Source organism: Solanum lycopersicum, chromosome 10, assembly GCF_036512215.1.
Source record: "Solanum lycopersicum chromosome 10, SLM_r2.1".
In the NCBI taxonomy this organism is placed as follows: domain Eukaryota; kingdom Viridiplantae; phylum Streptophyta; class Magnoliopsida; order Solanales; family Solanaceae; genus Solanum; species Solanum lycopersicum.
Genome location: NC_090809.1, coordinates 2,681,863 through 2,693,258, shown reverse-complemented (window position 1 = coordinate 2,693,258; position 11,396 = coordinate 2,681,863). Strand labels below are relative to the sequence as shown.

The 11,396-nt window shown below is 32.7% G+C and overlaps 1 protein-coding gene across 1 annotated transcript; it reads left to right on the top strand.

Annotated features, from left to right (window-relative positions):
• Positions 1-1,915: 1,915 nt before the first annotated feature.
• Positions 1,916-9,650, top strand: LOC101265172 (probable serine/threonine-protein kinase At1g54610). Its single transcript, XM_004248124.5, has 8 exons — positions 1,916-3,478; positions 4,830-5,114; positions 5,234-5,551; positions 6,031-6,258; positions 7,470-7,570; positions 7,899-7,986; positions 8,473-8,955; positions 9,373-9,650. The coding sequence occupies exons 1-8, from the start codon at positions 3,128-3,130 to the stop codon at positions 9,559-9,561; spliced, it is 2,043 nt and encodes a 680-aa protein (XP_004248172.1). The 5' UTR covers positions 1,916-3,127; the 3' UTR covers positions 9,562-9,650.
• The last annotated feature ends 1,746 nt before the right edge of the window (positions 9,651-11,396 follow it).

The following is an 11,396-nucleotide window of genomic DNA, read 5'->3' as shown; positions in this document are numbered from 1 at the left end:
GCATTTGATCAAAACTTAAAAAGTATTTTTCCTCTGCTGCTGCTGTAGAGTCAAAGTTTTTCACCTCTATTCATATCTCTATCCTTAAATTACTTGTTATTTCAACATTTTCATTGTAATTCGATAGTTTGATCTATTGCAATTAGAATCTTAAAGTTGTAAGTTGTAACAGTGTTACAATGCTCTTACTAATATACGAGAATGTCGATTTGTTACATTTTGGTAGTATAGATTCATGTATCTCGGGATACATGTAGTCAAAATTAGGCATACTTTATTTTAAGTACACCTAATTCAAGTTGATTCACATGTATCTAGGATACATAATATATCTCACTCGTCGCCCTTCCATTTCGATCACTCGCCACCCTCATATGTATCTGGTATTTCAGATACATACGTACTAGATACATTAGTTACATGTATCTAGTGTGATTAAACTATCTCGATCACCTCCTTCCTTATCTCGCTCGCCTCTCTCTATATTTTATTGTATTTAATAGCGCGTATATATATATATATATATTCTTTGATATATACTTGAACACTCTTAATAAGTGCATGATGTAAGCTTTTTTTTTTTAAAATTTAAAAATATTTTTATATGACATTTTACATGAATAATTAAGAGAATTCATTAAAAAAAATGGGTAAGAACTAATAATAAAAGAATATATTTGAAGTATCACTTTTTTTTAAGAGATTCCAAATACTTTTTGTCCCAAGAGAAGAAAATTGGGTAGCAAACTTTTTCACTTACATGACTTTTAATTTTGAAGGCATAATTCAGTTTAATAACTATCAACTATTCGCAACCCATTGAAAACAGAAGATAATTAATGATAATTCACATAAAAATATATATATATATATACACAAAGAACTCATAAAAGAATTATATATATATACATATAAATAATTCATAGCTTAAATATGAAACTCTCATAAGAAAAAAAGAATTTCTAAAATGCTTTTTGACTATTATCTTTTCTTTTTCTAAAAAAGTATTATTTATCAAACAAAGTTCTATTTTCACCTTTTTCTTTTATGATAAAAATTAAAAGTTAGAGAATTTCATTTATTTAATCATATTATTTATAAATTTTTGAACGGATTTTAGTAGCTCAATTAGTTGATTTTTCATCTTATCCATCTTCCTCAATTTAATTTTATATAAAAAAACATACAAATTTCGTGCTCCCTTTATTTAAATTTATTTGTTTTATCTTTTAACCGTTTAAAGAAAATATTTCTTCTCTTATTCGATAATTTTTTTGTTTCTAATTTTTCTATCTGACATACTTAATACCATAAAACTTTATATAGGCATTTTAATAAACATAATATAATATAACCTTAAATTATAATATTTTTAAATATATTTTGCGCTTTTATATTTTATTTCAAGTCAAATATGATAAATAAATAAAAATTATATATTATATTTTATATCAAATTAAAATATAATAAATTAATTAAAACGAATAAAATATTTAAAGGTGAGTATTTGGTCAAAAACTACACACGAAGTGCGACTATTTCAGTAAAAAAATGTGTAAAGAAACAAAAAAGCGGTCCCAAACTGTCAAACCCAACGACCCTTTATGACTTTTTTAGTATACTTTTATTTTAAAAAAAAACGATATATTTTATAACTATCGTAAATAGTATATAGATATTTTTATTATATTTTTTAGATATTGATGTTTTATTGTTCATAAATTAGTATATATATTTTTTATATTAATAAATATACACGTATCATATTTTATCTATCGACTCGATATTTATTAAGTATCAAATCAACGAATAAAATTATATTTATGTTATATGTTCCTATATTTAATCTTCTTTTAGAGTAAATGATATATATATTTTAATCTTTTTAAGACAGAAACACCAGTATTTCTAAATTATAATAATGGGTATGTACATGTTATTTATCATAGATTAAGTTATATTTATTCGTTTTGCCTACTTTTATAGATCGTCTAATTAAAAATAAATTATATTTTAATAAATTTATTTTATATATGGAATGACTTATTTGATAATTATTATAGTATAAACGATGGATATATAATTTAATAATTATCTAATATTTAAATTAAATGTATCATAAAATAATCTTACATTTTATCTGAAATAATTATAGTTTATGCCTCCTGTTACACAGGTGAGAGCCTTCAGCATATCATGGCTGACTGAGCTTTTTGGCGGCTCCAGTTTCTCTCACTTCATCCATTTTCTTGATTTCATATGAGTTTTCAATTTCAGCAGTTACCTATAAACGCGTTGAAGAGTCAAAAAAGTAGCTAAGCAACTTCCTTTTTTTGTCAAAAGATCAATTTTTTAAATCTTTTTTTTGTGTTTTGTTTTGTTTTGAAGAAAGTGGGGGGGTTTTAGGCTTCAGGAGGAAGTTGTTGAAAGAACTGTGAAGATCAAGACTTTGAATTTTTTTGTGGGGGTTTATTATTTTGAGGTTGTGAAAAAGGGTATTCTGGAATCTTTGATTTTTCACTTGTGTGAAAAAGTTGGAGTCTTTTTTGGGGTTTTAGCTAGTTACTTTATCCAGTTCATAAAAGCTCTAATACTAGAGAGTTTTGAATTGGGATTTTGAAGGGTTGTTGGTGTGAAGATCAAGATCTTTTTGAAGATTTTGGGGTACATAGGTCTGAGAAAAGGGTATTCTGGAATCTTGATTTCACTTGCTGTTGAATTGTGTGAAAAAGTTAAGTTTTTTGGGGGTTTTAGCTAGTTCCTCTATGCATTTTATATGATTTCAGTTTTGGGTATTCTGGAATCTTGATTTTACTTGGTGTTGAATTGTGTGAATGAAGTTTAGTTTTTTGGGGTTCTTAGCTAGCTCCTCTATGCAGTTTTTATGATTCCAGTTTTGGGTATCTCATATAGTTCTTTATAAAGCTCTTGTACTTGAGGGCTATGGATTGGGATTCTTAATGCTTGTTGTTTCACTGAATTCTGTTTGATGAGTGGCTTGAATGAACAGATAGTTTAAGCATTTGCTGATGGTTTTCTTCGAAAAATGGATTTTTGCTAAGCCTGGTATTGTGGGGAAGTCAGTAGCTTGAGGAAGGTCTTTGATTGGTTTGGTTGTTTGTTGAATATGGGTTGTGTTTGTTGTAAACTTTCCCGACAGGTCAAAGATCGTCGGGATGGCCAAAAGAAGAGAGAGTTAGATAAAGGGGTATCAGCTGTGAGTTCAAAGAGAGAAAAAAGTTTTAGGGTGAAAGAGAAATTGGAGAATGGTGATATAAGTGTTGGTTCATTCGACAGGAAGTCTAATGGATCTAAAAGGGTCGGGGACAATCACCGCAAGAAGCTTGAAGTTTTCCCAAATGCAATGGAAGGAGAGTTGATTGCTGCAGGATGGCCTTCTTTGCTTGCTGCAGTAGCCGGTGAAGCTATTAATGGTTGGATTCCTCGCAAGGCTGATACTTTTGAGAAATTAGACAAGGTATAATTTTGGTGGACCTATTCTACGAAATTCATTTTATCGATAACCACATTTACTGTATATTCTAATAGTATGTGAGCTCATGAAAGAAGTTGTTAGTTTTCTCATAAGTAACACTGCTTAATTCCCTTGAATAGTTCCATTTTGTATATATATATGCTCTTATCCAAGTAATAATATTGTTAAATATCCTCCTACAATAGAATTTTGATGAATAAGAATTCACCTTGAAACTTTCATGATGCCCGACACCGCTTTTCAAAATACAGATAGTACTTTATTGGATGGAAAAAAATCCTTTGTTTATCACCTAAGCTGCTGCTGACCACTTTTATCCAACAATCTGGAAAGAGTTGTGACCACCCCTTAGGTTCTACGCGTCGTTAGACTTAACAGAGTTGAGCAAAGGAATTGCTCAAGAGATTCTAAACTTGAGTTAGTAGGAGAGTCAACACAACAATAACATATAGGAGAAAGGGAATGACCAAACCTGAACACTCTCTCATCAGTTAAGAAATTTTACCTGAATGGTATTTCTTTCCCGTGTCCAATAAATAATTGGGGGTTTCTTTCCGTTCTTTTAATGGTTTCAGTACCTGATGGATTATTAACAGTACCTTGAAATGAAAATTGGATTCATGTGATAGAAGAAAGATTTCCTATTCCTTAGGCGGAAAGAGATGTGGCCGAGAAAGAGGGAGTAAGTGGAACAAGATTGACTTGGTGGTAGAGTTGTGGAAATTCTTGTTTCTTCCATCTTTTGGACCTTAGCACCATGGAAGAATATGTTACTTCCAGACTTTGTTGTTACTTCTGGTAGGCTGTGCACTGAGTTGAATATCAATAGTCTGATCGCATGCAGATTTCAAAGAATAATGAGATAGACAGTTCCAATGAGTAAAAATGATGAAAAGCCTGTGCACTTTTTGGTGTTTTAAGTTATGGAAACTTAGCTTTCCACTTTCTGGCTAAGTTTAATCCCTTCACTGTTTGTAGTTTCTCTTTTTTCCTGAAACAAATTTAAGTCTGTTTCTTTTGTATTAGGTTGCTCTTACCTAATCATGTTGACTCTAGATATCCTCCATTGTTTTTCTGCTTCTTCATTTTTCTGGTCCCTGCTATAAATTCACCTAGTGAAGGCTTGGTGCAGATTGAAATATACTAGTTTTGTAGTACATATGATCATGATGAGATTGTTATTCAGCTGATTCGAAAGTCATTCCATGTAGTGCATTTGCAATGCTTGTGGCATTTTATCTTTTATCCTTTATGGCCTCGTTTTGTTCCCAATGTGCGCTAGTGTTGTCAATTAATAGTTTTTTTGTTGTGTAATAGCGTTTTATACTTGCAGATTGGCCAAGGGACTTATAGTAGTGTATACAAGGCTCGTGACCTGGTTAATGATAAAGTCGTTGCACTTAAAAGAGTAAGGTTTGAAAAAATGGATCCTGAAAGTATCAGATTTATGGCAAGGGAGATTGTTATTCTGCGAAGGCTTGATCATCCAAATATCATCAAATTGGAAGGCTTGATCGTATCAAGAACATCTTGTAGTTTGTACCTTGTATTTGAGTACATGGAACATGATCTCACTGGACTGGCAGCTCTTCCCGGTATTAAATTTACAGAGCCACAGGTGCTTTTCCAAAGATTGTTTGTTGGACATTATTTTACTTTTATTATGATAATTGCTTCTCTAATGCTCCATCATTCAATTTTAATAACTAGTTTCTAATCTTATTTGTTTTTTTACAGGTTAAATGTTACATGCAGCAGCTTTTAAGTGGACTTGACCATTGCCACAATCGGGGTGTTCTGCATCGGGACATTAAGGGTTCTAATCTTCTCATTGACAATCATGGCACTTTAAAGATTGCAGATTTTGGGTTGGCAAACTTTTTCGATAACCAGCAAAGTGTTCCATTAACAAGCCGTGTTGTGACTCTTTGGTATCGACCACCAGAGCTCTTACTTGGAGCAAGTCATTATGGAACTGCAGTAGACTTGTGGAGTACTGGCTGCATTCTCGGAGAATTATATGTTGCCAAGCCCATAATGCCCGGTAGGACAGAGGTATATTGTTGTAACACTTCTTTTGACTTGAGCATGGTTAATACTTCACTGCTGCACTTCTATTTTATGCCTCTTTTTCGGGATGTCAACTGCAACTTATAAAATAAGTCATCAGTGGAAAAATATTAAAGGAGAGCATGGTGGAGTCAAGTATGACAAAGAACTCTTCAATCAACTAATCAATCCGTTAACTCCACCTCTATTATGCGACACTACTGTGCGTTTCTGTTTTATACCTCAATATTGGAATAAAACTCCAATTCATACAACAGATGAGCGTTGAGAAAATTAAAAACGAGGAGGTGGAGGAGGCAAGAATGACAGGAGGACTCTCTACAGCCAATCAACCTATCGCTCAACTATGCTTCAATCCTAAATGTCGCTCTATGCAGATTAATATATCCTGTTTTTCTCGTTCCTTATGATATTGTTTGTTATCGGTGATCTAACAGACATGAGCTAAATTTTCGTCCTTGTAGGTGGAACAACTACATAAGATCTTTAAGCTTTGTGGTTCACCAACTGAGGATTATTGGAAGAAAACAAAACTATCTTATTCAGCAGTATTTAAACCTATACAGCCTTACAAGCGGTCTGTTGGCGAAAGATTTAAGGAGCTTCCTCCATCTGCCGTGGGGTTACTGGAGACATTACTTTCTATAGATCCTGCACTTAGAGGAACCGCAGTTGGGGCTCTTGAGAGTGAGGTACTTTTCTAACTCCTCCATTCCCATCCCTACTTTTTTTTAAAAAAAAAGATAACAGTGTTGTCCAGGCCAGCTAGTGTGTGCCTCAGCTAATCCATGGGGTGCGTGTTACCTCCCACCAACACAAGTACTGGGTGACTCGGATAAATGAAAAGAAATTACCTAGTGTTTTTCCTTCGGTAGGATTTGAACCTGAGACCTTATGGTTCCTAATCCACTTCATTGACCACTAGGCCACACCCTTGCTTCACCCCGTTCCTACTTTCTTCCATCCAAAAGTTGGTGCTTCAAAGCCTCGTCATACTCGATCAGCAACTTCTTTCCTTCAATGCTTAAATATTTGTACTTTTTTTTTTGTAACTTATTCACTTTAGTTTCATGTTTCATGTTGTTAATGAAGCCTAGTAGCTGTCTTACTAGCTTTTGAACTATTTTCCTTTCTGAAATTTTCTTCCAACAATTCAAACTTACCAGTGCTACTATTTTTAACTTGTTATGACGTCTTTTCAACTAACTTGTCCAATTTTATCACTTCGGAAACTATTATGTTAAATACTTGCTCTAATTGAATATGGTATGATAATAACAACACCAAACTTAAAGTCTTATTTATGTTTTGGGGGAGAAATTCCGTACACAAGAACTATTCTAAAAGTAGATACAAAAAACACCCCATAAAATGTCTTGTTCCACATTTTCAGTATGTTTTGCCAAATTAACCTCATATGTGCCAGGGCGAGAACTCGGAAAGGGTAGTCTTTATTCCAGAAGCAATATGATTCACACATTAGGAAGATGAGATTGACTAACGTTGTTGCTGACTTGCTGTTGTTTCCTTTTTCTTTTTTGACAAATGAGACTATCTTTTTTTGAGTTGAAAAAATGTTTTGAAATTTGCATCTTGTGTACCATTGATTTCCTTTTCACACGTTCGTTTAATATATGATGCATAACTGTCCATTCAGAAGGACAAGGAACTGAAGTATTTATTCATTTATATTGGCTAGTCTGAGCGAGTAATATGACATTTTTTAACTACATTTTATCAGCTTTCATGACTTTAACACTGAAATTTTCTGACAAGTACTCGTGTAGTTCCAAATAGCCAGATTGTTTTAATGATCTTTTAATGTGTTTCCGTCATTTATTGCGTTATAAATTTAGCAACAATTTTTTTCCTCACTAACACTAAGGTATGCCGTGACTCACAGTTCTTCACCACAAAGCCATTTGCTTGTGATCCTTCAAGTTTGCCAACATACCCTCCCAGCAAGGAAATTGATGCAAAACTGCGGGAAGAGGAAGCTAGAAGGTAGTGCCTTAACCAGTCCATCTTTTGTATGGCAACGTAAAACTGAATGTTTCTCTTTCTCTTAGTAATAATTCTTCAATTTTGTACTTAAACTTATACCTTGTGTTGGAATATGGTTAAGTGGATCATACATTAGGAAAGAGAAGTGTCAGTTGCATATTATTACATAGTGGCGTTTCCTTTCTAATTAGCATCGAATGACTCTATTTTGCTTATACAGTTCCATCACATCTTGATTATCAAACATTTGTTCTCATAACATTATAGATTTCTGACTGGAAATATGCATGGATATATCGTAATAGTTTGTCTGAAATAATTACTGCAGACGAGGGACTACAAATGGATCAAAAGAACGTCAAGCAGTTCCAGCACCAGCACGTGATGCTAATGCTAAGCTGGCTAGCTCAATGCAGGTACTTTTATGGGTGTTAATCTTTTAGTCTTCAAAAAATAATTTAAGTTTTCCTTTTTGTAATGCCAGAAGCCAATAAACTTCATGATTCTTCAATTTTCGTTTGGACGTTGTAATTCATCAAAGATAGAACTGTCAATTGATAAATTAGTTATATTTCAGCAAAAGGTTGGAATTTGTCTAACTTGTCGTAGTTTGCAAAGAGCATATGATAACTCCGCCCTTGATCTTAACAAAAAATTTCTAGGCGCTATATATTTGATAACTTTTGTGTCTACACCCCTACAATGTATCTGCAAGTACGTTTTCTCCTATGTCGTTCAGACTCTAAAATAATGTTGTCACACCCGTGTCAGATCCTTCAAAAATGTACTGCTTTTGAAGGATCTGACATGCACCAGCCAGTATTTTTGAAGAGTCCAACATACTTTTTCTTTTTCTGTATGTTTTTGATTTAGTTGGTCTTATGATTTGCGCATTATAACAGAGGAGGCAGAGCAGTTCCAATCCTAAGAGCCAAAGTGACCGTTTCAATCCCTCGAAGGAAGCTGTTGCTCGTTTTCCAAATGATCCTCCTAAACCATCACAAGCAGTGAAAGAAACTGGGAAAGATCAAATGGAGAATCTTTCCGATAGATTTTCAGCCAAAGATCACCTCGATGATCTTTCAGAGACATTTTCTCATTCAGTCCCTCTGGCTCTAGGGGTATTTGGGAAGAAATATGATGATATCTCCATTGGTCCCAACAGAGCAGACTTGTCAGACTTAGTAGCATCCAGGTCCGTTGTGTCCGGAGACAACCGAGATAGATGTGTTCAGCTACAATCAGCCCATCAAGTAGAAAGGACAGCACGGCTTCTAGACGAACATTCAACGAAGCAGGATCAGGATCAGAAGTATTTCAAGCAGAACTTTGCCAGTTCTCATCAATTTGAAAGTGGAAGGACTTGTACGAAGGAGGCAAATCTGGTAAGTTTTCATAAACACGTAAATCTAAGAGTTTTGATTGCATGGAGAGAACCGAGGTAACTGTTTATTCGACAAGGATCTTCATTTTTGTTCTTTGCCTCAAACCTTTACTACTTTCAAACCCTCGTCTTATCAAACATCCCAACACAAACAAAAACACAAGGTGATTTATTCCCATCTGTCCTAATCTTGGTAGACAGAGTTACCTGATACCTGTTGGGAGATGACAAGTATCTCGTTGAATTAGTCGAGATGCGCAAAAACTGATCCAGACACCAGGGTTATCAAAAACAGAACGTCAATAATAACACCCTTGTTTTTTCCCGTTATAATTTTGCTACATTTCCGTGGTTGTTAGTGAGAACATATAACTCATACTGATCGATTTCTTATCACTCTCCTGTTCCTTTTGTGTAGCATGACCATAGTGACAAGGGAAACAAAATCCATTATTCTGGTTCACTTCTAGTTGCATCAAATAAAGTGGATCAAATGCTTAAAGATCGCGATCGTCACATTCAGGAAGCTGCTCGACGAGCAAGGCTCGAGAAGGCACGAGCAGGTCAGGCTAACGCTCCAGCGCGAAGTAATGTGAAAAACATGTAAGTCTATAGTTATATATATGTACGTCTAGTTTAGGAACAAGGCAGATAAGCATATTATACAGAGAAAGGAGAAATTTTTCTTGTAAATCATTATTAGCTCTATGTATATTATCTTCTGAGGAATATTATATATTTATATTTCTTATAGAATAAAAGAGAAAAACAAGATTAATATAAAAAAAAAACTATCAATTAGCAGCCACAAATGCAAAATATATCATTCTTTTTTTGTGTATACATTACATTGAGTTCAAAATGACCAAATAATTTGATTTGGTACATACACTGTTGAAACACAAGTTATCTTCGTTAGTTAGAATTTAAAATTTATGAATTTTGTTTCTCGTGTTTGTAATGTTGGGTTCTTTCGAGTTAAGTATTTACATCAACTCAATGAGGACATATCTTTATACTATTGAACTATAGTTAATTAATAAGGATAATGCACAAGTACCTCTCGACCTATGATCGAAATTTCAGAGACACACTTATACTATACTAAGGTTCTATTACCCTCCTGAATTTATTATATTAATAATTTTCTATCCCTTTTGGGCCTACGTGGCACTATCTTGTGGGCCCAATGTTGATTGACTTTTTTTTCAAGCTAGTGTCACGTAGATCGAAAAGGAGTAGAAAATTACTTATAATATAAGTTCAGGGGTACTTGTGCATTTTCCCTAATTAATACATATTTATCAAAGCACATTTTCTCAAGGATGAAGAAAGAAAATATTTAAAATTATGAGTTCATATTTACTATTAATTAGAGTTTCTTAAAATCAAAAATAATAAATTAATATCTTAACATCAATCTTCTAGATATTCTGAAGGTAAAATTAATTTATACGTAGGCCTACTCTTAATGATTTTTGAACTTGACCAAGTCGTTGGTAGGTTCATTTTCTGCATATACATCTTATCATAATTAATTATACACTAAGTATTAATTTCATGCATCATGTTTACTTGAGAAAACACAAAAAATTGTCCACAAAATTCAAGTGAATCTAGATCCACGCGGAATTAGAAAATTTAATATTCGGCACTCTGAGATTTCAAGTTCAATATTTAACACAATATTTTTAATTTTTAAAACATCTTAGAGAAAAATTCTGAATTTGTCATTTGTTCGTTGTCCAAAAGTCAAAGTCGTTCTTTCCATTAAATCTATATAGGGTACATTTTGATCGAATCTTAATTTTAAATTTTAGACGATCGGATCAATGTTTTCTATAGCATAAGTGAATCTAGTATTTAAATCTTACGAGTTCATCAATTTTTTTAAAGATTTTTTGAATTGAACTTATGATCATATATAAAAAGTCATGAACATCATGTCTACTATTTATTTCAATTACAATAAATTTTATATATATATATATATATATATATATATTGTATTTCACTCAAAATTTATGAACTCAGATAAATCTATATTTATATTATGACAATAAATTCGTCCTTGCGTCAGACTTGCCATCTGTCTTTCAGATATTTTGAAGTTGCTATCAAGAAGGTTAATTAATTAGTAGTAATTAATAGGCCTACTCTTAATGATTTTGAAGATGACCAGGTCGTTTGAGTCATTTTTTTTTTGTGTCAACATCTTAATATAATCATAAATTCATAATTAATATGTGGGAAAGTTACACGGCTAATCAAATTTATACTATTTAATTACTCATCGTAGCTATAGTTTGCTATAATTATCACTAACGACTAACATTATACATTAATTACGTGGACTGATTTCGCGTTTGTATAATTAGTCATGTTTGTATATGTATAATTCGCCAGGATATACAAATAAATATGTATAATATACAATTTTTT